This window comes from Drosophila gunungcola, unplaced genomic scaffold, assembly GCF_025200985.1.
Source record: "Drosophila gunungcola strain Sukarami unplaced genomic scaffold, Dgunungcola_SK_2 000075F, whole genome shotgun sequence".
Classification (NCBI taxonomy): domain Eukaryota; kingdom Metazoa; phylum Arthropoda; class Insecta; order Diptera; family Drosophilidae; genus Drosophila; species Drosophila gunungcola.
The window spans coordinates 1-26,835 of record NW_026453238.1 but is presented as its reverse complement, the minus strand read 5'-3'; the positions used below and the strand labels follow the sequence as shown (position 1 = coordinate 26,835).

The 26,835-nt window shown below is 41.1% G+C and overlaps 6 protein-coding genes across 9 annotated transcripts; 3 read left to right on the top strand and 3 right to left on the bottom strand.

Annotated features, from left to right (window-relative positions):
* The first annotated feature begins 3,938 nt into the window (after positions 1-3,938).
* On the top strand, positions 3,939-5,194 carry LOC128264640 (uncharacterized protein F58A4.6). Its single transcript, XM_053000236.1, has 3 exons — positions 3,939-4,232; positions 4,287-4,670; positions 4,787-5,194. The coding sequence occupies exons 2-3, from the start codon at positions 4,287-4,289 to the stop codon at positions 5,057-5,059; spliced, it is 657 nt and encodes a 218-aa protein (XP_052856196.1). The 5' UTR covers positions 3,939-4,232; the 3' UTR covers positions 5,060-5,194.
* Positions 5,123-9,967, bottom strand: LOC128264636 (bleomycin hydrolase). 3 transcript variants are annotated; one of them, XM_053000230.1, is made up of 5 exons: positions 9,740-9,967; positions 6,944-7,812; positions 6,097-6,572; positions 5,840-5,960; positions 5,123-5,774 (listed from the first exon to the last, which is right to left on the bottom strand). In XM_053000230.1, exons 1-5 carry the CDS (start codon positions 9,741-9,743, stop codon positions 5,559-5,561), a joined length of 1,686 nt encoding a protein of 561 aa, XP_052856190.1. In that variant the 5' UTR covers positions 9,744-9,967; the 3' UTR covers positions 5,123-5,558. The 3 variants fall into 3 exon arrangements, with proteins under 3 accessions (XP_052856190.1, XP_052856192.1, XP_052856191.1); XM_053000232.1 differs by having other exon boundaries at positions 6,944-7,593; positions 9,740-9,965; XM_053000231.1 differs by lacking the exon at positions 9,740-9,967 and adding an exon at positions 7,969-8,097.
* A 950-nt stretch (positions 9,968-10,917) lies between these two features.
* On the top strand, positions 10,918-15,202 carry LOC128264635 (uncharacterized). Of its 2 annotated transcripts, XM_053000228.1 has the most exons (4): positions 10,918-11,400; positions 11,500-11,535; positions 12,511-14,068; positions 14,739-15,202. In XM_053000228.1, exons 1-4 carry the CDS (start codon positions 11,269-11,271, stop codon positions 14,888-14,890), a joined length of 1,878 nt encoding a protein of 625 aa, XP_052856188.1. In that variant the 5' UTR covers positions 10,918-11,268; the 3' UTR covers positions 14,891-15,202. The 2 variants fall into 2 exon arrangements, with proteins under 2 accessions (XP_052856188.1, XP_052856189.1); XM_053000229.1 differs by lacking the exons at positions 10,918-11,400; positions 11,500-11,535 and adding an exon at positions 11,544-11,683.
* A 292-nt stretch (positions 15,203-15,494) lies between these two features.
* LOC128264641 (uncharacterized) lies at positions 15,495-17,125 on the bottom strand. The gene is made up of 2 exons (XM_053000237.1): positions 16,945-17,125; positions 15,495-15,987 (listed from the first exon to the last, which is right to left on the bottom strand). The coding sequence occupies exons 1-2, from the start codon at positions 17,003-17,005 to the stop codon at positions 15,596-15,598; spliced, it is 453 nt and encodes a 150-aa protein (XP_052856197.1). The 5' UTR covers positions 17,006-17,125; the 3' UTR covers positions 15,495-15,595.
* A 988-nt stretch (positions 17,126-18,113) lies between these two features.
* LOC128264642 (cytoplasmic dynein 1 light intermediate chain 1) lies at positions 18,114-26,438 on the top strand (the record flags this gene model as incomplete). Its single annotated transcript, XM_053000240.1, has 4 exons — positions 18,114-18,325; positions 18,668-18,862; positions 25,776-25,966; positions 26,038-26,438. Coding segments are annotated over exons 2-4 (684 nt in total), but the record flags the coding sequence as incomplete, so codon positions are not given.
* LOC128264633 (armadillo repeat-containing protein 2) lies at positions 20,271-24,807 on the bottom strand. Its single transcript, XM_053000225.1, has 7 exons — positions 23,981-24,807; positions 23,708-23,906; positions 22,984-23,121; positions 22,283-22,923; positions 22,039-22,222; positions 21,697-21,927; positions 20,271-21,640 (listed from the first exon to the last, which is right to left on the bottom strand). Exons 1-7 carry the CDS (start codon positions 24,382-24,384, stop codon positions 20,807-20,809), a joined length of 2,631 nt encoding a protein of 876 aa, XP_052856185.1. The 5' UTR covers positions 24,385-24,807; the 3' UTR covers positions 20,271-20,806.
* Positions 26,439-26,835: the final 397 nt, after the last annotated feature.

Sequence of the window (26,835 nt, the reverse complement as noted above, 5' to 3'; positions counted from 1 at the left end):
TGGAATACATCTAGTAACCGATACTAATTCTTTCATAACTACCCAACAAGTTATATTATTATTCGGAAAAATAAATAGAATCGGAATGTTTTTATATAGGCGCAAGTGTTAGCTAAGAATAAGGCCTTATAAATGTGAAGCAAGAATAATAAAGTGGGTGAACTTAAATTTAAAGTTAAATTCTTATATCTTACTTAAAATTAAAACCGTTTTTTAACATATGGGCCATTTACTGGAAGTTTTTAATAATTTTGATATTTTAAGGTGAAATAACAGACTCATCGAACATTGTTAAATATTTGTATATAAGTTAAGTAGAAACGGAAATGATTGTCTAACCTTTTGCTAAATGATTCACTTGCACTCAAATGATTCATTTCGGGAATAAGGTGCTTCAAGGCGTGTTAAAGGAAATTAGTAAGAAATCGGCGCAATGTGTCAGCTAGGGAGTTACTAATGTGGACAATCGATGGAATGTTGGGCTGCCGCACCACCAGAAATTACACGCTCTATAAGATTTCACGTAAAGCCCAATACAAGGCCAATCCATCGAATTCACCCGCAAAACGATGTGGTTTTTTATAGTATTTGCCACTATCGCTTCAACACTTTTTGGGCCCCAACACTGATAAGTGGTATATGACGTACAATATCACCGATCCGACTTATATACAGCGCTATCATTATGTGGTGATAATGGCTAGTGGATGGGGTGGCCCGAAGAAATTAGGGTGGGGCTGCGGGGCCAGTGGCCACTTGAAATGGCATGAAATATGGTCGGCAGGGATCGGTTCGCTGCCACTGTAAAGTGAATATTTTGAATATTTATTGTCGCCGGGCGCTGCGGTAGGTCCACTCTAGGCACACACGCACACACACACACACATCTGGCTCGTTTGTTGTAGGTGTGTATGCTGTCGCCTGTCTTTTCAATCACTCGCATGGTGTCGAATTGCCCACTTTTTGTCTTAAAGGCAAGTAATGCACTTTACAAAACTACTGAATAGTTTTTCTGAAAGAATACATTTTACTGAGTGAAGCAACAAAAACAATATATAATTTAAAAGTCTAATATCTAAATTATACAACTTAATACTGTTAAAAAAATTCGATAATTTCAGCCATTATATTATTGAAAATTATTAACTTTAGATATTATTTTGCTTAATAATTAATAACTAAAAATATACTCTGAGTTAAATAAATAAAATTGTTATTTAGTTTTAAGAGGGTTGGGTTATTTAGTTATCCCTAATGCACATTAATAAATCAATACTATCAATGACTTTTTTAGCTTAATGAAATTTTCTTCCCACAGCTGGTATTTTAATGTTTTTTTTATACTTCTTAATATTAAATATTAAAAATTTTCTCAGTGCGGGCATAACAAACTGAAACTGTTGTTCTTATCGACTGTGTGTGTTTGTTGTCGTTTCTAGATTTTCGGCACAAGTTCGGGGCGCATCCGTGGCTAATCGCTTTGAAAGTGAAACCGTGTTTATGTTGTTGACTTCGATTTTCCGCTCTACGAAATTTTCCCCAAAAGATTTCCTCCTTTTTCCCTTTGTTATTGTTGTTGCTGACACTTGATGCTTTGTTTACGTTTTATAAGGGTAGAATATATTTGGGGCATATTCAAATTACTAGGGACTTAAAAATACTTTAAAAATTAAAAAACCAAAGATAGCTTAATTGAGAAAATCAATAATTACATAGCTGATTTAAGCAAATTAAATAATGAATAATAATTTATTTTAATGATTCATATCTAAAATAATTAAAGAATTCATAGATAAAACATGCAACTTGCATTATTACTGAAACTTAATTATATATTTAATTTAAGTATTTCAGAATTATTAATTTGATTTTGGGTTATCTTGATTCCTTAAGTTTTCTAAAACTATTATGATATAAGTATATTAAAAATTCGACTATTTTCCAGCAGTTTTTTGTTCGCCTTTTCAAGTGGTTGACAAATCCCAAAAAAAATTGGGATCTTGGATGATTGCAGGAGGATGCGGATGAGTGATGAGCAGGAGGCACACGGGCTATGGGCTATGGGATATCCCTTTTTTGTGGGGACGCATGCGCGACTGTCGAGTGCAATTTTGACATATTGCTGACACGCCCACATACAAATCTCTCTGAGGATCTGTCACTGCCCCATCCCCATACATATACCCATATAGATACGGTTAGGGGTTCCCCCTTCTCCACCGAAACTCTTTTCTCATCTGGCGCACGTGCTCGAATGTGCAACCAACAATGTTGCTGCTGTTTTACGAAGCGTGAACATTATGAAATAAAAATTGCATATAAATATGGGAAGTATTGATACATTTTTGGTGACGAAAATATACACTTGGTGCTTAAAAATATAAAAAAAATTCCTTTGTTCAAACAATAAATCCCCAAAAAAAATGGTTTTTAAAAATCGAATGTTAATGTTAGTCTGAAAAAGTAAATGTTTTAATATGAATATAATACGAAGAATTTTTTTAGTTCTATCTAATTTTATAACATTTATAGACTTTGAAGTCACCTCTATATTTTGTATATTTTTTGTGGCCATGTTAATTTTATAGAGTAATATTGCCACATTACAAAGTTAAATTTTTCCTGTATTCATTTATAAAGTATGACAAAAGTCACAAAAATGTACTTTTAATTATTTGTTTTTCCTAAAATTTGCAGTTGATTTTACCAAGTTTAAACATTTGATATAAAAAAGGATCTGTTTTACCTTAAACTATGAATAAACAACATATTTGCCACTTCAAACTTAACAAACTTACACTATTATGAATAATAATAGTACTCCCTGCGAGAGTATAAAGACTTTCCAAAAAATGAACGACATTTTTGGTGGTGCAAATTATAATTTGATGGCTTGTGACCAATTAATATTACACAATGCATAAAAAAGAAATGTGGTGATTTGTTTAAGGGCTTTTTTTTGAAGGGGCAGGGAGACTTGGACGATTCAGCGGAAATTGAGCGCATAATTCAGAAAAATGTCGTGCCATAAAAATCGTGTGTTGAAAGAGGAAGAAGAAGAGGATATAGCCGAAGGAGTCGAAGGAAAGCATATATAGTATAGTCGGGCGCACTTACCGAAATTAATGCCATCGATGACAACATAGCCACCAACAATAAAAGGCAAAGGCCAAAAATAGCCACGAAAAAAAAGAAGGGAAAATGGGAAATGGAAATGGGAAAGGGAAAATCATGAATGGGTATGGGGGAAAAGTGTGGGGACAATGTTGCCGCTGGCTGCACAATTATTGCCAACTGCTAACAGATTTGTTGGCACTGAGAAATCGAGGGACGAAACATTTGTTTGATAATGATAATGGCCATGTTGAAGGGCCACAAAATATGCAGTTGCACTCCAGCGAAATTGAGTCATTTCCACGCGGAATTATTGCCACATACAGCAGCGAGTTGGGTCGGAAATTGAACAATTTCCGAATTTAAACAGCAATTGCCAAGGCCATAACAATTTGAATTGCGCGCTTCAACGACTTCCACGGCATGTGGATTGTAACACTCGATTGGTGTGGATTGTAAGCTGAAACTAAAATTGTAGTTAATACGTACTGAAATCTTTGATTGTCCTTTGGCTGAAAAATTGAAAAAAGGACCAAAAAGTTTTAAAAAACAAATTTAAGAATCAGAAACATGCTTTTAGAAAAAGATCCTAAATAAAAAAAATCTTATGTAATTTTCTGGTTAAAAAAAAAACACAATTCCCTTTATTTTTTTAATTTTTTATTTTTTTCTTTGATGTTTCTTTTTATGTTGTTATGCGACAACAAATCAGTAAAGGGAATTCAAAGAGTTCATTTTATTAAAACTCTTGAAATCCGATAGTTTTTGGCGCTGATAAACAAGCACGTAATCAATGCTGCCACCCGCAGTTTTCCCGCGTCATGCCAATTTTTGGCGGTCTGACAGCGATGTGGCAATGCTTTTGTTAATACTCTGTGCAATTTTTATAAAAAAACAAAAAACTTGTGATTAAAGTTCAATATTACAATAAAAGCACTCGGTCAACATGTGTTTTAAGATGAGTCCGGTCTTAAGACTTCAAATCGAGCTAAAAATGCAGTAAGAACAGGAAACGCCAGCCAAAATACTCTACACAGAACCGAGGAACCTGTGGAATCAACCTTATATTTCTGTCTTGCTTAGGATTTTATAGCCCAATAAAGGGTTGCACAATTGAGGTGAGTATGTGGACAGGTAAACTGATTGATGCTAATTGGGATAATCCCTCCCAGATGTCCGAACCCTTGGTTGTTTGCGTCTGCGACTACTGGCAGCGGTGCCACTTCCACAACCGTCCCAGCCGAGAGGCCGGCGACTCCAGCCGGGAATCGAAATCACTGCGGAGGATGTGCATCCAGGTGGACGCCATCAATGGTAACTACTACCTGCGCGAGTTCCTCCAGCAAAAGGAGCTGGCCCTGCGTCTCAAGCGGCAGCACGGCGTCCAGTTGGTCTGGCTGTCCTTCGAGCCCCCGAAAAGGGACACTGTGGACTACCGGTTCGCGGATATCCTGGCACACACCCTGTGGGAGCACATCGAGGTGGAGCACCTCATGTCCTGGCTCTCCACCCTGGGCGGTGGATTCTCCGCCCTGGGGGAGCAGTTCGAGCGATGCGTAAGTTTGAGGAAAAATTAAGATTAAATGATTAAAAACCTCCATTCCAACGAGTTCCACTCAGTAAATCCTCCCAAGTCTATTAAAACTGTCCTAATACCGCAACTCATTTTCAGGCGGAGACGGCGGGCAAGATCTCGCTGCAGCAGCTGAAGATTGGCCTGCGCCTCGGAGATCCCTTCCTGCAGGCTCGCTGCAAGCTGTACTTCAGCATCTCGCTGATCCAGCGTGGCCAGCTCCGAGCGGCGAAGCACTTGATCCGGGAGCAGTACGCCTTTGCGAGGAGCAACGCCGAGAAGGATGTGCGCCTGGTGCGGATGTGCCTGGGCATTTGGCAGCGATTGAGCTACGAGTACGAGCAGCGGCAGATGCGAAAAAAGTGCAATTAAGGCCGACGGGCGGCAAAGTGTTAGTTTTGATTATTCCAATTGTAAATTGTAGGTAAAGTGAAATGTTTTCAATATATTTATTAAATATGTAATTGTATATACGTAAAAAATGCATTTACATTATTCATTTGTTTATTTCTCGTTTGTATTGTATATATTTTCAACTGCCCGCTGCAAAATCAATGATAAACGTAATTCGGGGGGTGGAAACTGAGAAATTTGCTTTGTTTTACTTAGACTAAACACAAAATTATTGTTTTACAGAATTGACAATGCATATACCTTGGGGATCGGTAGTGGGATTGTGGGATAGTGGGTTAGTGCGATTTTGTGAAGAGCTCGAAAAATGGTACAACTGGCCAGAGAAAAAAAAATGTACACAAAAACTGAAAGCTGGTATGGTGTAACGCGAACACTTGGATGCCGCTCGAAGATTGCTGATCGTAAAGCTTTGTATATATTGTATTTAAATATATATATGTGTGGTTGGCCGGAGGGCCTACTGCGCCAGCGTGCCCATGGGATCCCAGGCGGGCAGGACGATCGGATCCATGTCAAACACGCGCAGCACATCCTCGGGCACGTACTTCTTGTCCACCACCACCTCGAAGCCGAACTCCCTAAACCAGTCGGCGTTCATCACCAGGTAGCCCTTCTCGCCGCGATCCTCGCCCCACGAGTTCTCCACCCGCAGTTTCTGGGCCACGCCGCCCTTCTGCAATTCGAAAGGTTAGGTGACTTAGTTAATCGGTTATTATGGGCTTAGCTAAGGGTACTCACGTCCACGGAGACGGCGGTGAAGACCATGGCATGGGTCATGGCCGATTCGCCATAGATCAGGCGATCCGCCTTGGAGAACGTCGTTTGTATGTCGATGTCAAAGACCAGCTTGAAATCGTGGCTAAAAGAAGAAGGTAAATCACATTAGTTGTATAACTGTGTGTTTAAAATAATACTACAAGAAAGAAACTGAATGGTAAGCTATTAAAAAGGTATCCCTTTCAAGATGGTTTAATTAACCCATTTGAAATACTCACACGTCCACATCCTCGATGCCCTGCTTGGAGGCGAAACGCTTGCTGACCTCGCAGCCGAACCAAACGGCCTCGCCGGCCTTCAGCGACTTGGTGACCATGGCCAGAAGCAGTTCCACGGACTGGTTGTTGTACAGGACGGGTCGGCCGCCGACCACATTGCCCAGGCAGTCGACAGTGTAGGCCTGGTCATAGCTGCTCGTCGGCCGAGGATCGGTGACCAGGCACACCTTGTCCTCCACGTTGAAGTGCGGCTTCACATATCGCTCGTAGAACTCCAGCGAGCTCACCGGTCCAATGGACTGGTAGTTCTTGCTCTTGTCGTAGTACTCCCAGGTGAAGGTCTCCGAGGGAATGCCCAGGCAGATGCCCACCACCTTGTAGATCTCGGCCATCTGCTTCTGGATCTTGCAGGCGATCTCCTCCTCCGTTGGATTCCGTTCCAGCAGCACACGCAGGTGGCGGGCGTACTCCCGGAGCTACAACAAACAATACATTCAATTGAGTATATTTTGGTTTAATGATCCACTTAAAAAATTTAAATGCAATTTTTCACTGCCAACATAATAAACATCAAAGGAATTTACTATTTTAGTGGATAGATATATCAACAGACTGTTCCGTTTAATATCTTAAATGTTTAATGTGTTTAATAGAACTAGAACTAAAGCTACCAATTGCAAGCGCAATTTCTCGAATTATAAAATTAAAAATGTGCACTGCCAACTTATTAAACTTTTAAGACATTTAAAATTTTAATGAATTTTAATGAAGTCTGTTTAAACTTTTAATGGATGGATATTTTAACAGACTAAATTCAAAGCTACCAATTTCAACTAAAACAACTTACCTTGCTCTTCAGTATGGCATTCATTCGTATGCTGGACTCGCAGCTAAAGCTCTCGGGAAAGCATTTCTTTGGCATGAGGCCGTGTTTGGTTATCAGGTTGACCAGCATGTCCCACTGGCCGCCATCGGAGGTGGGATCGAGGAGCAGGAAGGACACCAGCCGTCCGTCCACCTTCTCGCCCCGCTGCGCCGTCTTCACGATGTTGTTGAGGAAGTAGTTGCACCGCTCGATCTTGTCCCAGTAGAAGAGGAAGGCCTGCGAGAACTCGAACTCGTCCAGATTGTAGTTCTTCATGAATGGCAGGCGGATGCAGTTGAGGGCCGCAAACAGCCAGCAGCGGCCGGAGCTCCGCTGATTGGTCACCGGCTTGCCCTCCGTCTCCACCTTGTAGTTGAACACATGGTTGGTGGTCTCCAGCGCCTTCCGCGACAGGCACACATCGAAGGGATCCACGCGGGAGCAGACGTTCTGCGCCAGCAGGTTCTTCGGTTCGCTGTAGAAGTTCTTGCGCCATTGGCTCAGCAACTGGGTGGTGATGGCGCTGGTCACCTCATCGCTCCTGTGAGTCGAGTTCTTCCCGCTATTGGCACTATTGTTGTTCCCGGAGCCACCACCGCCTCCTCCTCCGCCAGATCCGCTGTTGTTGTCAGCTGCAAGTAAATGGGAGTGGCAACGTTCGCCGGATATTGTGTGAGTTACTCGAGCGGATTCGGTCGAATAGCATATCGCCGGCTGCTGCTGCTTGCACATCTTGACCACACTTGCTTTCGGATTCAGATTCAGATTCAGTTTCAGATTTGGATTCGGATCTTGACTCGGTATTGGGGTCTTGATCTGGATCTTCTTCACCGCCCGCCTCACCGCCCAAACTGGAGGATCGGGTTACCCAAAAAAGAAACCAAAAACGAGAATTTTGTGGTGACGGTGCAGGTTAAAATAAAGGGATTTTTGTTACTGCCAAATCGAAACATAGAACAGGTAACAATTATGACTTCAAAATAGCGCTTGGAAGCTTTTCAACGCACCTTTACAATTGATGTTTCATTGCTTGATGCCTCACAACAAGTAATTTTAGCTGCTGCTGGGTTTAATTAACAACTAAACGGCAAAAGGAGAAAAGCCATCTTGATTTGCAAGGCAAATCTTTACATTAGAATTAAATGTTGTTCAATTGAAAAATAGATAGTTGCGACACCCAAAACTTAAACGGCAAAAACAGCTGAGCTGTTTGAATTTAATTGGCAATTAAAATTGGCCAAGAATGTCATTATTTTGCAGGTCTATTTTTTTGAGCCTAAAACAGATGTCTTGCATTAAAAATGGATAAAAATAAAAATATTGTACGATAACTAGATAACTAGAATTAATATTTTATAAACATCTTTTTCAATGTGAATTCCTTAATGCTAATATTTTCACCGCAACTGTTCGTCTGTTATAAAAACACGATCGTTGAAAAGGAGATTGGCTGTGAGATAACATTTTAAGATAAAGACACCTAACATTCCAGATCATTCTTTAAATTTACTTTTGGTTGATTCTATAAATGAATTAAATTGAGATAAAATAGATAAACTAGCATTTTGCGTTATTCAAATATGTCTTGAAAATTCAAAGATACTTTGAAAGCAAGAATCTCTAAGATCAATTTAATGGTAAAACTACTAAACTATTTAAAGGTTTAGTTTACCAAAACTATCTTAAAATATTTTGTTTAAAACAAAATACTACTATTTTTTTTATATAAAGGCAGTTATACTTTGTCATCTTGGTTTGTAGAATATGTACATTTAATGAATACTCACTTTTATGAAAATCTATTTCTAAGATTTTACAATTTCTAAAGATATTAATTTGGAATTCGTACATTTTAAGTTAAGAAAATTTTTATTGAACAAAATCTATCTGTAAGATCAAAAATATATTATAGTTCCGTTAGAACCGCTTTGTGACGCAACATGAAAAAAATCTGGCGAAGATGGGCATTGTTTTTATTATTTCCTACTTGGCCGACTACCAAGGCTCCCATCGAAACGTGGGCGTGGCCGGGGCGGCACAAAGGCAGAAATGCAAAACGATAGAAACAGTAAGAGGAACAAGAAGAACAACAACAGCGGGGCCATTAACATTGGCATTACCATTATGCACTTTGGATCTCTCATCTCTTTCACTCTTTTCGCCATTTACTGAGCTTTGTCTTCATTATTTATTTAGTTAGTAGTGTGTGTGTGTGTGTGTGGGTGATGCTGATAAGCGAAGCTAACGGGTTAAAAGCCGTTAAGAAATACCTATTAAAAACCGTTATGTGCGAGAGAGAGGACGATGCAATTAAGCCAGAACCAGTTTAACGGGACTCGCAAACACAAACACACACACATGAGTAGCGGGTGGGGAGCAAAAGAACGTGGGAAAAGGAAGAGAAAGAAGAGGGAAAGGAGAGGCTGTCAAAGTGCCGTTTTAAAAAACTTTCGCGGAAAGCCGGCACAAAAACAATCTAAACAAACCAAACCGAAAACAGCAAAAACATGTTTGTCCAGTTTGACCATAAAAAAAACAAACAAAAATTTGGGTGAAATTTTACTTTCGTCTGGTTTTAATTTGTTTTTGTTGCTGGGGCGTCAGCAAAACTTCCCTCTCTCTCACTCGTCCACACGCACACACACACGACACCCGCACTACACAACAACAACAAACAAAAGAATGCGGCCAGGAAATGATTATTTTAACTTAAAATTGTTAATAGGCGGTCAAAGTAACTGCATTTCCTTTGGACGCTCCCATTGTTTATGAACTTACACATATTTAACGTTTTTTCCCTTTTTTTGTGGCGTTTCACTTATTTTGATTTTCTTCAGTCACTGCGGATTTTGTTTGGCCTAAATTCGGTTTTTTCCTAATTTTCCGGATGTGTTTGCAATGCTGGCGACTGCAAGTGTATTATGCGAAATTCGACAGCTATTTATTTTGTTAATAATGTTGGAAAAAAAAAACTCGGACAATTTGCCAGTGTTACCAAATATTGAAATTGCTTTCCGCCCAAATGCTCCCGACTAACCATAAACCACTAAAAAATACCCATTTCCCGCGAAATTCAAACATCATGCGAGTTTCAAACATTTAAAACCACATAATTATAAACAATAAGCAATTGTATATCATATTTTGTATTAAAATTAGTTGTATCAAGCTAAGCAGTTGATTGGAGTTTTCAGGTTGTTTTTTCTGTAAGCTCAGATAAATTTTTAGGATATATGAAAAGGATATTTAAGGGATAGCATGACCATATAAACATATAACAAGTTTTCAGATAACTCTTTAGTGCATATGACTAACTCTCTGTGACTTATCGATGGGATATCGTGATTTATGGTGCTTTTATTTGTTTTAATGTGGCTAATTTCAATTTATCAGATTTAAATTATAAGCAATTTATTGTTTATCCATATTCTTTCTAACCAATTGTTGATATAAAGTACGCAAGCAAGTTGTGAAATATTTGGTAAAGGCAATGATTTACAAATGCTTAGAAAGTAGGTACAACAAAATATTGAGCACATTTTCAGGTATAGATTCTTCTTAAAATAACACGTTGTAAATCTAAAACGGTTCGAAGAGGCCGAAAATTTAGCTGTATATTTAAATCTAAAATCTAAAAAGAACTCGTCAAACTGTTCAAACCAACGTATTAAAATCATTTAAACAACTTGCCTTCATAATTGTTATAAAATAAAGACACAAATTTTTATTTTAAATTTGATTTTAAAAAACACATTTCAAAAAATACTTTATTTTCATATCAAAAATTTGTATCTTTTGCTTTGTTCATTGTAATCCTTATTTTTTGCAGTTCAAGGCACTGTTTCTACTAACTATTCATGGTATATTCCAATTTCTTGTTGTTCTACTCTATTTCATATAGACAACACACTTTTAAATTTCGCGCTCTCTTGTGCATTCCGCAGAAAAATCCAGAGTTTGCGAAGGAGTTGGCGTTAGGCGAAGACGTCTTCTGCAGCTCGGCCACTCTTGCCCACCAGGAGGAATTCAATCAAAAAACCATAAAAATTCGTAATTCTCACCTACGGTTCGCGTTATCTTTCCCCTTAACTTCCGGTTTTCCCCGTTTTCCCAATTTCCCGAGGCCTCCGTCCGGTCCTGTCCAGAAAAGCCCCATTGAGAAGCCCCCCGCGCCGGAAAAGGAAAAGAGTCCCAGCCAATGAAATCCCACAAGTGAATCGCGTCAAAATCCGAAAGTCGCGTGCGTGATTTGTTCGATTTCGTTCGATATCGGTCGTTATATAGCCGCCATATAATCAGGGGACACGATGAGCGGAAGGTACAAGGAGTACGCCAAGTTCAAGTACTACATGGAGAAGTGCTACGTGCTGCCGCTGGAGCTGAAAAATGATATTATCTACTGCCAGCGTGCGATGCGCGACTTTCTCAAGGTCCACGGGGTGAGTTTGGCTGGTTTTGGGACTTTTGGGGGTATTACGGGGCCTACAGCCCGATAATGCATTACTTAATTCCTTTGTCTTCTGTCTTTAACCCCCCAGTTGGTCTCGGACGTCTTCAAGGAGCAGGCGGATGCGGTGGGTTAACAAGAGCCATTTTGTCCTTTGTTCTGCCTGCTTTGGCAGGGTTGCCATCATCGCCACTTTCTGGATCATTAGGACCCATAGACCTTAATAAGAGTGCGCCCCAAATAGCCACTGAGTTCCAACACAAAGAACAAGAACTGTATGTAGAGCGTACATTATTCTAGAAGCATTTTTTGGGTAAAAGCTTATAAAACATATGTACATAGCATTTCCAATATTCAGGTTAGACGATTAGTAAACAGGAATCCATTTCATAAGAAATTATAAACAAGTAGTCGATGACTTCTTAAAGGGCTTACTATTATTCACTTAACGCACATGGTGACTAATATTCAGATGGCAGTGTTTAGGATTTTAGTATAACTTTTAAAAAAGCTTTAAGAGCAAACTACACATGCATACAAACAGGAGCACATTTTTAGTGCCAATTATTATTATTTTTCTTATTACATATTTTCAGTGCTTTCACTAGTGTAACACTTTACATCTCGTCTATTAAAAATATGTAGAGTAGACTTGTTAGCATGCATATTAAATGTATATTTACGTTATTAATTATTTCAACTGGAATGTTTGATAAACAAATGTTTAAAAAAAATTAATTGTATAGAAAACAGGTAATTTAAAATATATATGATAAAAGAAGTGATTTTAAAATATAAATATTACATAATTAATGCGCACTTTCTTTAACTGCGTCTTAATAATATTCCTCCACCAAAGTGCGTCTTTCACATGCAGTCAAGCCCTCAAATAGTAAAGGGAAAAACTTTTATTAAATTTTTTTCTAACTTTCAAAATGAAGCTGTTGAGTTATAAAATATATGTATATATTCACAAACATTTGGCCATGCGAGGGTTAATGCTCATTAGCACCTGCGATCCCGCGCAACCCATCCCAATTACTGAAACTTTTTTAATGTGCAACTCACGCTCAATCCCCAAACCATTCGCTTAACCCCTTAGGATCCCGTGCAGATGCGCCGCATCTTGGACGAACTGGAGGAGGAGGTGTACGAGATCAATGCCGAACAGCAGTTCCTGCTGCTGCGCCTGAACGACGACCTGGAGGGATTCTACAAGAAGCTGAAGGAGAACAACATCGCCTGCCTGCCGGAATTGGCCAACGAGTTCGTCTCCGGCCAGATAGTGCCTTTGATCTCCGAGCCCAGCTACAAGATCAGTCCGCAGTCGGTGATGAACCGGGACAACGAGGAGATGCTCATCCGCAAGCACTTCCTGTTGAGCCAGGACGACGAGGCGGGTGTGCCGCCGCTGAAGCTCAGCGACCTGGACGAGAACATACCGCTGATGCTGGCACCGCCAGTTCGCGGTCTGGGCCAGCAGATTGCAGCCGTTCATCCGCAGGTCACCTGGCCCAAAGTCGAGACTCTGCCGGTGCAGGTGCATCTGCAGGTGCCGTTGGCAGTGCCGGTAGCAGCGCCGCCGCCCCAACTCAAATCCCACACGGAGATGATGAAACGGTCGCTGAATGTGATGCCGCTTAAGCGGAAGACTATCACCTGCACTTCACCGCCTCCCCTAGCGCCCATTACCCAAAAAGTGGTGGTTCCTGCGGCACCGGCAGTACCCACACTAGCGCCGAAATCTGAAAATCCCCCCCTGGACTTCGAGGTGGTGGCCCAGAGCAGGAAGAACCTGCACCAGGCCTTGAAGCGGGCCCGAAAAACAAAGCAGCAGCCCCGTTTGTTCGACGACGAGGAGGACTTGGAGCTCACCAGTCTGGAGACTAGTCGAAAGAATAAATCCAAGTCACCGCCACCGCTGGAGATGTCAAACACTGCCGCTAATCAGGCATCCAATGCCAATGCCAATGCCTTGGTTAAGAAATCCAGCGCGCCACATATTCCGCTGCAGGGGACGTCAAAGAACGCCTATAAGACCAGGAACACTCGCAGAAAATCGGCGCCAACACCTTCATCGAATTCACAGCCACAGGCACAGGCACAGGCTCAGGCACAGCCGCAGCCAGCGGGCTCGCCATCCGGCAGCTCTGATGATTCCAGTGCGGAACTGCAGCAGGAGCAGCAACGGCTCTTCGCGTCCGCAGCCCAGTGGCGCGATGAGCCGCGCGAGAGCCGCATCCTGCCGGCGGACTACGGCCAGGAGACGTTCCTCGGCCTGTTTGGCCTGTACACGCCCGAAGTGCTTAAGAAGCTCAATCAGCGCCACTCGAAGCGCAAGCGGCGCACCGTTCAGAATGCCAGCGGTGTGGACTTCCACTATGGCCAGCAGTTGAACGCCATGGACACGCTGGTCCTGGGCGTTCGCGGCCACAAGAAGGCCAAGGACAAGCCCGAATTTCTGCTGTCGCCGAAGGAGAAGCGTCTGCAGGCCAACTCGAAGAGGGCGTACACACGCAAGAGCAAATCGCCGGACAAGATTACGGACAAGATCGCTGTAGGAGGAGGTCCGGCCGTAGAGTCAATCTGTCAGCATGGCGAGGGCGGCGCCTCCAAGTGCCGGAAATGCCGCGAGTGCAGGGAATGCAAACGGAAAGTGGGTGAGTCATTTCTGTCTTTTTTTTTTTTTTTTATGAAATATTCAAAAGGCACTTCAACTTCGCCGATGACCTCAACTTTATGTAAGATCATAAAGCTGGTGATGCAAGATCTTGCAGATCTTGAGTTTCGAACAAATAGTGTTTAGTTAAATTCAACTTCTCCGATGACCTCAATTTCTGTAAAACCTTTTTGAAGAAGCAAACTAAGCTGGTGACGAAAGCTACCTAATAGTCTATGTTGTGATATATAAAGTATATTTATATGACTCAGATCTTGGATTTCAAACAGATAGTGTTTAATAAATTCATATTAAATGGAACGTCAATTTCATTGTTATTTGTAGGTTGTAGCTTGTCAAGCTGGTGACGAAAGCTATTTAAAAGTCTTTGTTTTCCGTTTTGAAGTTTGCTTTATGTTTAGGAATATTATATATTTAAAATGGTTTAGAACTTTTATTTGAAACAGATAGGGCTTACTGTTAAGATTCTATAAGAAAAATACGAAGATACAAATCAAGCTGGTGACGAAAGACACGTAATATGTTTTTGATATGAAATATTTGTAAATGATTTAGATTTTGAACTTAAACCAAATATTTTAAGTCATTTACTCATTTAAATGTTGTTTATTTGACTTTTAAAACCTGTTCCAAATTCCTGTATTTTTCAGAGCGCGAAGCGATTTACTGCCATTTTTGCAGTGGCTTTTACCACATGGACTGCCACGAGGCCACCAAGAATCGCCAGCAAATGCAGCTCCAGAATTCCCGCTGTCCGCCGTGTTTGCGCGAGCAAATGCACAAAATGCGCGATGCCAAGTGAATGGTACACCGCATGTGTCCTATTTTTTTTCTGGTTTCCTAAAGGAAGCCACAAGTTGTTGGATAATTTAGTTGGCTCCGCAGTCCAATGGACATGGGCATTTATTAGACGTCTCCTCTTCGTTCGCTCTGAAGCTCCAAAGTTGTCGGTCGACCTTAAAACCCAATTTTCTTATTTTTTTTTTTTTTTGAGCAAGGGCGAAGAATAACATTGATTTAAATTTTTTTCTTCCTAAAGTTTCACATTAAAAAGTCTCTTAGTTAAGTTTTGTATGTAAATGTGCATACGCAAGTGATTAAAATAAATATATATTAATATAATATTGTTTCTTTGTACGCTCCGCTGATAGCCGAGTGACCCCCTTTTGGGGAATGGGGCGGGAATTCCGACGGCTGATCACGTTCATAAAGCATGGCTTGCTTTTGTATGCTACGAAGGTGTGTTCTGATTTTCTTTAAAATATTTTTTAAATAATTTGCGATTTTGAATTTTTGGCTTGCTTTATATTAAGTTTTGACAAATTTATTTAATCTATTAAAAGAAATAATTCTTTTAAAAACAAACATTTTAGTTAACACAAAGCAATTATTATATAAAAATTGGACTTAAAATTAAGTCGAGTATCCTAATATGTTATTTTATTTTTCCAATTATTTTTATTATTTTGGCAGTGTATGTGAGTGCTCCGACAACAGTAAGCAAAAACTATAACAAATCTATAGCAAGCATCGATGCGAGCAGGGGCAGGATTAGGATCAGAAGGATCGGAGGTGGACTGGACCAGCTCCTCGCCCCGTTGCACAGGTCGCCCTGGCAGAAGCACATGTAGACCTTCTTGTAGTTGTAGATGGTGTCCGCACAGCGGTCCATGTTGTCATCCGGACCGCGCTGCACGCACATCCGCTGGATGGCCAGGTCGTAGTCGTCGATGGCATAGGTGCCGCCGCCCTCAATCACCTTGCCGCACCAGCCGCTGGCGCAGGGAATGGCCGCCAGGCCCGGCTCCTGCTCCACATCCGTGGCATTGAAGCTGAACGGATCCTTGCAGCTGCCCAACTCGCCGCGGGATCGGCACTGGTAGCAGCGGCGCAGGAGGCCTGCAAACAGAAAGGATTTAGTCTCGGAAACAGTTATATATAAATAAATTCCATTTAAAATACATGGAATACATCAGTTTTTCATAATCAATAAATGTTTAAAAAGTTAATTTGTATGGTCCAGTTCCATTAAATTTCATATTACCTATCAATATATTTGACAGCGAATAAGTAAAGTTTTTAAACAGTTTTTAAATATTTAGAAATTTCATCATTTCCATTATAAATATATATAAATTCCATGTACAATATATTTATTGGCTCATGAATATAATATTACCATATAAAATACAAGGAATTTTCATAGTTTAAAAGAAATAATATTAAAGAAAGGTATAGTTCCCCAGTATTTACTAAACTCTTTTGCTATAAAAAAATATATTGATTCGAGTTTGCGTACTTAATAATATTCGAAAAATAAAACATATTGCTAACAATTGTTGTAATTAATGTACTTAAGTTAAATGTACAATATGTAATACAATGTAAAATATGTACATATTACGATTTTATTTCGTATGTTTTTTTATTTAGTAAATGTATGGATATTAATTTAAGAACTAATAGTTATAAAAATATTTTTCCTTTTAACCTAGAATGCTAGTTTATGGCTACTTAAAATATGTATATTTTTTTACAGTGGTTCATTGCTTTAAGAGAATCCGATTTTTATGTTTATAAATAATACTAATTAAGTCACAAAAATTGATTGAAATCGAAAAAATGTGCGAGGCAAAAACTAAACCACAAATTTGTTGGTTTTTTGCAAGTTTAAAAGAAAAGATTAAAATTTTTATGCAATTTTTAAAGAATTTAGCTACAGTTTGCTTGTTATTTAATTTTGTCGTTTTCCCCAAAAGAAAATCAATCTAGAGCACGCACACAAAGACAAAACACATAACACATAAGCAACTGAAACAAAAGACTTGAACGGGAACACGAACTCGCCGAACTCACCATCGATTTGGGCCAAGCTTATAAGGAAAATTACAGCCAGAAAAAGGCTAGTGGATTGCATTGTCCCTTCTTGCAATTCAAAATCCTCGACTTTTCCTCCTGTTTTCAGTATTTACTGTAAAATATATATAAAAGTTAAGATCAAGGCAGTTATGACTGTCAAATAGTGTTACCAGGCGCGGAAATTACTCTCCCACCGAAAATCTGAGAAAGTCAGTTTTTGAAATAAATTTAGGGTATTCCTTAAACGACTAAATCGTTGTATCGTTAAAGTCGGTCAGCTCTTGGTCAGTTGTTTTATACAAATTCAACTTTTAAATTTAGATATTCATTCAGTAATTAGCAACCTCTATGCTGTTGAACCACTAAAATTCATTAAGAAGCCATGGCAATTCTGAACTATACTTGTATGGCAGCACGCTTTATTAACTATAAATTCAAATTAATTAGCATCGTTTATTTAGTTTGCGGGTTACTAATAACATTAAACAGTAATTGGCAAAGAAAAATATTATTAAACATGTTATTAGGTCACAAAAATATATAAAAATAATTGACAATTCAACAGGCACAATTTTGGTCGTTCCCCAAGTGCATACAATTTCTTTTGAATTTTCAAAGATTCAGTGTTTAGTCGTTAAAATATCTTTTGAGTTATAACAATAATAAAACAGAGTTTATAACATTTAATTAAAAATAGTGACTAGGAATGAAATCAAATGTAAATAAGTGACAAAATAAAGCAGACAAGGGTAGAAATAACACATACAGCACACACGCACTTGTTTTTGCTAGGAACACATTACAAAGTGGTAATTCAAACCAAATTGATCCACATGCTGATAAACTAATGTTATTTAACATAGCTTTTACAGGAATGTGGCGTTTATGAGCCTACTACAAACATTAAATATCGATAGAGGGGATGGAAAAAAATAAACAGAATTTTCTGTGCTGGGATATTAATAAAACATTATTAATTTTTTTTCCTTTTTTAAATCGGAGTTATTCCAGGAAAATGTGAATAAATTCTTAACAATTGGTATAGGAAAAAATTTTGTCGATGTAACAGTTTTTGAAACAGTGAAAATAATTGATAGTTCCATGTAAAACATCGATAGTTGCTGCTGAAAAATATCGATGTTGCAAATTTCTAAACGTATCGATAAGGGCCATCGACTTTGTTTCATCTCTATCACACAGCCCATCAAAAAAAAATCTTTTTCCGCAGCGAAAAACTAATTTTCTCGCTCGCCCGTCGATATTTTTTTGTTATTTTTTTGGAAAATTGTCGGCCACAATTGGAGGTAACCAAAGAAGGCGTGCGTGAAAGTCCAGGGCCGCGAGTTTTCACCGGAGAGCGAAGAGCGTGGAAAACTGCGTACGTACAAAAAGAAAAAAGTGGGCACCAAAAAAAAGATAGAAAGAGAGAGAGAAGAGGAAATTTTGCGAATTTGTCAGCAGCTGTGCGTCGTAACTAAAGCAACAAAAATAAGAGCGAGGGAGAGAGGAATGGCGGTGACGAATGCACAGGAAAAAACACAAGTGTGCAGCCTTGCCTTGCAGCGCCATAAACAAAAAGTAAAATTATTTAAATAGACTGCAAAATCATATGCAGCCGACACCTGGCAGCCGTCTCGCTCTGTCGCGCGTGTGTTTGTTTTTGTTTGCCAACTGTTTCTCATCTCCCCTCTCTCTCTCGTCCCTCTCCTATCTCATGCAGCGCCAGCACATCCCGATTCCCAATTGGACCCGACCAGGTGAGGAGTGAGTTCCAATAGGAGTACCGCAGCGCAAAGTTAACAACAAACAGCAAAAACAACAACATGGCGCTGGACAGTGGGACGCAAACGAATGCGCTGACATCATCCTTCACCACCAAGAAAAAGGATGCGGCAGCGGAAAAGGAAAACTTATGGTAAGTAGGGGTTGCATCCCAACGAAATATTCCTAAAAGTAAGATCAGTTAAGTACTGCGACTCATCAAAAATTATAGTCAAAAGTAGCCAGCATTTATGAGGATCCCAAAAAAGACAAGAAAATGTCTTATAATGACACAAGCCTTCAACAAAAATATTATCTTTAAAACCAGGTTTAATTTAAATTAAACCAGTCTTCGTAATTAATAATATTACAGTAATTGCAATGTAAAGAAAAAATCGCTAATAGGTATTGGATATTTTCAATTTTCAGAGCTTGTAATGTAATTATAGTTTGATTAAAATAAACTATATGCTAAGCCCTTAACAAAATTCTACAAAAAATATAGATAAAAAAAACTCAAAAAGTAGTCTTAGATTAGACCCCAAAAAAGAGCATCTGAAAAATAAACAAAAAAGAAGGCCATGAGAGAGGGCGCTCTATTTTGCTCTTTTTTGTATGATAACTTTCTTTAAATGACGTTTGCAAGCTCATTTTCGCCACCAATAGTATCTTCAATTAATTGCCGTTGCTAGCTAATATTCCTTTAAAATTGTACCACTATTGGTTTGTCTTGAAATATCCAAAATTATTTGAGACAGCCGGCAACTTTTTGGGAAGGCTAAAAACCAGCTGATTTCATTGACATGTTGTCATTTCTTTTTTCTACCTTTCTCTCTTTAACCTCAAATAATTCCTAAAGATTCTAAAGCTTTGGCGAACATAGGACTAATAAACAAAATGCGTAAATAAATAATATTACAAAAAGCTGGAAAGGCAGAAAAGTGAGAGAAAAGATGGCCAAGAAGAAAAACAGAGAGGAAAAGAGAGGGAGAGAGGGCGAAAAAAGAGCAACAATGTGCGGGGATGATTCACAATTTCACTAACAAAAATACAAATCGAGGGCAGCGTTTACCTTTTTTTTCGCTTTATCAATTTTTCAACACTCATACTTATAAATAAAGGCTAGCTCAATGGGCTACTCGCCAATAAGACTGATTCCGATTGGAACCCAAACTTGGCTTAAGACGTGCGTGTATTGGTTTCCGCTGGTGTGTGTGTGTGAGCGATGTTGTCATCACTTGAATATGTCGTTTAAAGTACACCCGTTAACATAATTGGGCAAAGCGTTTCGAAATAACAGGTATTTTCTAAAATATATCATAATATTCATATTCCTAAATTTAAATATTTTTGTTTGCTAAAAAACTTTGTACAAATATACAGCAATTAAAAATTACCTTTACTTGAGGTATCTACAACTTTTAAATCACCAGTATATGGCGTTAGGATTAAAGTACAATGTTTAACATAAGTTGTTTTACCCCATAGAAATTGTTACAACTGTTTTCCACAAAAATAACTGAAATGGAGTAGGCATATAATATTACCATATCAGCCTTAGCAGCATTATGTGCAGTTGTACCATATAAACAAATTTTAAGTTTACGCAACCGAGATTTGTTTTTCTCATAACAAAGTATCATCTTTTATAACTCTGAAGGCAGTTTATTTATAAATATAACGTAGTGACCCAGTTCGTAGGACTGCGTTTCCACAAACTCTAAAGATTGTAGATTAGTGTTCTTGAAACATTAGGAACTTGTTTGTGTATTCATTTCCTCGTTAAAAGAAGTCGTCATCGTTGTTTATATTAAGGGAGCATTAGCTGAAGATATTGATTTTCAAGACAGGTGTATTATTTTACTGTCAATATTTAATGTTTTTAAATGTTACTAATCATGCCCAAAATGATTTTTGCCTAATTTCTAAGCTGGGTAAATATTATGATTTAGAAATTTTGCCACTTCCCCATTCGATTCCAGCAATTTGAGGGCTAATTTAAAACATTTTTTATTGGCTTTGATTATTTAATTAAAGATATTTATCGAATAATGATGCAAAGACATAGAAACACTATAAACTATTGAACGAACAGCTACTACATTTCTTCGATGAAAACATCGTTATCGTCTTCGTTATCGGCCTGGTGAAGCACCAACGTCTGCGATTGCTGTTGCCTATCGAAGTTGTTTTGGATGCGTTCCAGCAGATCGGTGGCCACCAGTGCGAAGTCCTCCCACAAAGCGTCGTGACCATCCGCATCCGCATCCGTTTCCGCCACATCCGCATCCACATCATCTGGCTCCCGTTCCGGTTCGTCCTCTTCGTTATCTTTATCGTTTTCGCCGGGCAGCAATCGCTCCTCATCGAGATAATCGGCCAGCAGATCGCTCACTTCATCGAGTATGTTACCGCTCTGACAGAGATTAGCCGCACACTGGCCGTCGATGAGGAGATTCCAGAGGGCCTGGCACACGATATTGGCCAGGAACCAGTCCTCCTGCTCCAAGGATCCACGCAGCAGTAGGGACAGCAGTTCCGCTCCTCGGAGTTGTAGGAAAGGACCTCGCTGTTCGCCATCGCCCAGTAGATTCACCAGAACCCCAATGGCACAGGTGCGCAGTTCGTAATCCTGCCCAGCGGCCTGCTTTGTGAGCTGCTGCACCATCAATGGCAATCCTCCGGCCGCACAGAAGCAACGACGAGCCCGCTCGTTCCTCGTTAGGTTGCCCAACACGCGGGCCAACTCCACTTTGGTCACCGACGTCTGACAGTGGCCCAAGACCTTGGCCAACGCATCGGACAAGTCGTCAATCAAGCTCTGCAGCGATCCCTCGGCCAACGGCTGTACGGCTGCCTGTTTGTCCTGATAGAAGCATAGGTTGTGCAGGGCTCCCAAGGTGGCATGCAGCAGCTCCTGCTGTTCCGGCGACTAAAATGGGAAGAAATCCATTAAATTCTGATTTGGCTTTGACTACACAAACCCACCTTCTTTTTGGCCAACTCGTCGCTGGTTTTGCTCAAAAGCTTTAGCAGCACGGTGCCCAACGAACGGACATTTCCCAGGCCAGCGCCCACCTCGGGATTCACACTCATATTGGCCACCACTCGTATCAACTTGATTTGGGCATCCAAAAGGGCCACACTGGTGGCTGGGCGATCGTTTAACTGCTCCAGCACATTCAGCAGATACTCCATGGCCACGTCGTTGTGAAAGTACTGCAAAAGAACAGAATTTTAGATTAATAACTCATTAACTAGAGTGCAACTAGTATGTAAATTTAAATTGATATTTTGTAGCTAACAGAAGTTATTGAAAAAAAAACCCACCTGTATGCGCGCCGACTCGTGTTTGGCCAGTATATTGCCCAGCATGTAGCCCAAGCGGCTAAGCACCGCCAGGAGACGTTCGCTGCACTGACCACCACCGGCACAAGAAGGACCCAGGAGCAGACCAATTCTGGCTGCATAGTTGTGCAGCGTTGCGCAGCAATCAGAGTCCTCGGAGAGCACGCTGCAAAGGGATTTAAGGCTTAGTGTTAGCCTTTCAAATGGAGGATGTAGTTCGATTTACCTCAGAGTGCGCACCACATTGGCCTGCACCTCCAGTTCGCCCATGGAAACCTCGGCTGCCCGGATGAGATGTGGACACGCCAGTTGCAATTGAAGCTGCAAACGCTGCTGCTGCTGGCAAACATCCGCCAGTGCCCTCATGGCCGCCGACAATTGGTAGAGCGTGTGAAGCGGCGGACCCTGAAGGCGCTTAGTGGCCCCCGCCTCGTTCAGCATCTGCAGGTGCAAAATCATCAGCTCCACGGCGCCGTGACGAGCCAGGCGGGATACCAATGTTTGCTGGCCCGTCAGCTTCCTGGGACAAAGGCCAGCCGAAATGGCCGACAGAGCAGGCGGCATGAGAGCTGCAATGGGCACCGGATGACTTTCGGAGCCAGAGCTTGAGCCGGAACCCTCCAAACCAATCCAGTTGCGGTTGAGGGCATCGTCACGCTCCTGGGCACTGCTGGCGGTGAGGAAACGTATGCAACCGTAGGCATAAATGCAGGCCTCCGGCTCATCCAGCGGCGAGGCGTGGCCCAGGCCATCGATGAGCAGTTCCAGCACATCGTGCTCGTGGAACAAGGCATCATGCTGCTCATGCCTGGCCACCTTAAAGATCAGCTTGCAGGCACCCGTCAGATTACTGCCCGTGACTCTCAGCTGAAAGGGCAAATTAAATCAATTAACTAATGAGGCACATCCTGCTGACAAATGACTCACTGCCAAAACCACACGAGCCACAGCCAAAAGAACACGCGGCGAACTGCACTCCACCAGTCCATAGAGACCTCCGAGGATGAAACCGCGCTTGAAGCTGCGCTCCTGTTTTCTCACGCGCGTATAAAGCTCCTGGAGGATCTGCAATGGGGCAAAATGGATTTATTAGTCAAACATAACCAATTCAACATACATCACATTGTCTGGCTGAGGGGAACCTAATTAAATATTTATAATAATTGATCCAAATGGTGAAATACAGATGAGGAGACACAAATGTTCAAATCAAATCCTTATTTGTTATCGATAAAGACCAAATGATTGGATATACTGATGGATAAAGCCTAATATTTATATTAAAAAATTAAAAATATAAAACAGCTGATCGGAAAGATGGAATACCAGTTGTTAAAACCCAGAAACCTTAAAAAGTTCAAAAGGAACCATCAATACTATGAAGTAAGTTGTGGAATCCTGATTTGTTATCGATAATTGTACAAGAAGAGAAATCCTTATTTTCAAATTAAACAACCAAAAATATGGAGCAGCTGATCTTAAATATGGAATACCCGTAATTAAAAACCAGAAACCGTAAAAATATTCAAAAGGAACTAACAAGAATATAATGTAGATTGTCCAAAAGATGGAATCCTAGTTTATTATCGATAATTAGAGACCTAAAAGGTGGAGAAACTGCCAAAACCGCTGGTAAAAGTTCAATACTCACCGCATTTATGTGCTGCACTGTCTCATCGCTGCAATCCTTGAGACCACTGTGCTGCTTGAGCAGTTCGATCAGGGTTTCTGTGCTGGATTGGCAGAGTAGGGCGCCATTTCTGGTGGGCATGGGCGTGGCGGGTCCAGATCCCGATAGAGCCGGCAGCTGGCGGGGCGTAGATGGTTTCTCGTTCTGAAGATAGCGCATGCTATTCGTAGGAACAAAAAGTACTCGTCAATAAATGTGAAATCGAATCTCGCCACGAGGGTGGTGGTAACCTACGAAAATGCACTGGGTGGCCGTCCTGCCAGGGCCACTTTGCCGTACAACACCCGTCCGGATTCGCGGGGCGTGATGGGTCGGCGAGTGCTGACCAAACGGGCCCCGCCGGTGGCCATCAGGGGAACGGCGCCGCCGACGGACTCGCCCAGGAACATCTTGGCCTCGCTGATGAGTTCCGCGGACGTCTTGCGCCTGCCCATTCCACTGCCGGCCACCAGGCCCAGCTTGTTGAGACTCTGCTCACTGGCATGTGGCGCATTGTGGCGCATCTGGTGGTGGGAGTGCTTCGCCAGCTGCTCCTTGTCCGGTTTGTCGGATTTCGATTCCGGCTGCCTGGCCTTCTCCGCCCGAATCTCCTGAGAACGCGTTTCGCTGCGCGATCGTCGCCGCAAAAGGAGACTCATCTTGGGGCGCCCTAATTGTTTAAATGTCTATAATGGATAATAATACAATGGAACTCTCAACCAACGCGACCAACAGTTCTAGACGTACTCCTCGAAAGCAACGAGGAGTTTGCCTGGAAAATGTACCTTTCGTTTGGCTTTTTCGCGTGCACCATGCCAACGGGGAACCACTCCCCCTGTCCTTCTCGCCCACTTTCACCGCCCACCCACTTTTCCCTTCAAAGGAACCACCAACTAGTCACCACCAAATGGAGAACGCAAAATCGTTCGTTTACCGCCGCACAGTGGGGCGCGCAGTTAGGTTTTTCCTCAAAGTGGGTCAAAGTTAAGGAAAAGTATTAGGAAAACTATAGAGACAAATAGGGAATTAAAATGGTTGCCAGGAAAATAAAAAGAAAATATAAATGAAGAGAAAGAAAATCAGATTTCTATTGTTAGATAGGACATGCCATTTGGCAAAATTATTTTTGTTAAATTTCCAAGAACATAAAAAATCACAATCAAATGATTGCTTGATTGATTGCAAATTTAAATTTTTTTATAATATTTAGTGTAAAAATACTTAAAGTTTCGAACCACTGTGCCTTAGTCGTAGGCAAATGAATAAGCGCCGCATTCAATAAAGGAACCCGACCAAAACAAAACAAAACAATCGAATCGAAACGAAACGAACTGGAAAAGTGCTCTCGGCAATCGATATTCCCCTCAGTTTACTTTAGTTCAGTTCAGTTCAGTGTGGTTCAGTTTCACATAGAAGTTGGGAGATGCGTAGGCGATTGCGGGGGGCAGCAGGTCCTCGAGGTCAATTTGCATGTCGTGGATGCCGAGGGAACAGGACAGCACAGGACAGCACAGGACATTCTGCCCAAACTGTCCAAGCGCCAGGATGGCAAGGCACTAGTACTTCACTCTCCACATCAATTGAAAATTATTTAATTGGTCTAATTGAATTGCAGACATTGCGACGTTTGTAAATCGCATGCAAAACCATATCAAATATTGACGTAGTTCCGAAACACTAAAATTAAGCACGGAACCTTTGGGTTGGGAAAAATGAGAGCTGGTCTGGTGGTGGAATTTATTTGTATATGGAGTGTGTCGGTTCGTTTTTGGGGTCCGCCAATTAACTTGATGGCGGAATGTTGCGAAAAGGGAAATGTGCTTGAATGACGGAGCTCTGACCTGAATTCGATTAAGTACGTGTGTCAGCGGAAAAGCTTACAGCTTGTAATTCGCACAAATCGCAGAGGTTTTGAGATCGGGAAGGCTCTAGATTCAAAAACAATTTAGCTATATAGTTTTTGTAAAGGTACTTTTGACTTCATTGTTGCATACCTTAGCTTTAAAGTGTTCCTGTCTTTATTAAAGTGCAATTGTTGTTCTCCTTGCAGGTCAGCGATATTGAATGAAGTACAAACACAGGGCAGCACAAAACTTCCATCAAACAAATCTGTACTAGTATTAGGCGACAATGCCACCGGAAAGACGACACTCATTGCCAAACTGCAGGGCGTCGAGGATCCGAAGAAGGGTTCAGGCCTGGAGTATGCCTACATTGATGTCAAGGATGAGTACAGAGACGGTGGGTGATCGATCAATGAACGATCATATCTATTGATGATCGTGGTGATCGAATTTCATGTTTCATTGCAGACATGACGCGTTTGGGCGTTTGGGTCCTGGACGGCGATCCAGGGCACACAAACCTGCTACACTATGCGCTCAACGAAACGAACTATGCACACACACTCGTCATCCTCACTGTCTCGATGACGCAGCCGTGGGGCTGGCTGGAGCAGCTCAACCACTGGATCAAGGTCCTGGGCCAGCACATCGAGAGCCTGCAGCTGGACGCCAAAGAGAAGGAGGCGGCCCGCCAGCGACTGGCCACCACGTGGCAGAGCTACTGCGAGGTGGGCGACGACATGGACCCGGGCTCTCCGGTCAAGCGGACCATGCGCAACAACTCGATCGACGAGGACGACCTGCTGCCGTTGACGGAGGACGCACTAATTACAAATCTGGGCCTCGACATTGTTGTTGTGGTCACAAAGGTTAGTAAACAATAAAAAAAACATTTCAGAGCTCTCAGACTTTTAGCAGCTGCACCGTTTACAACCAGCTTTGAAATTCTGATGTTCTTAAGTTCTTTTAGCTCTTGCAAAACTATTTGAATTTCGCAATGCTGAGATGACCCGTTTAGACTTTTAGCGGCTGCACCGTTTAAAACCAGCTTTAAAACTTAGACTTTCTCAGATTTTTAGCCGCTGCAACCGTTTACAACCAGCTTTAAAACTCTGATATTCCTTATAAAAACCTTTAAATATGTTTGCAAATTGCTGAGAAGAGTCTTTAGGACTTTTACCCGACGCAACCAGCTTTAAAATTTACAACCAGCTTTAAAATTGTGATGTTCTTAATTTTACTCATGCAAACCCATTTGATTTTGCT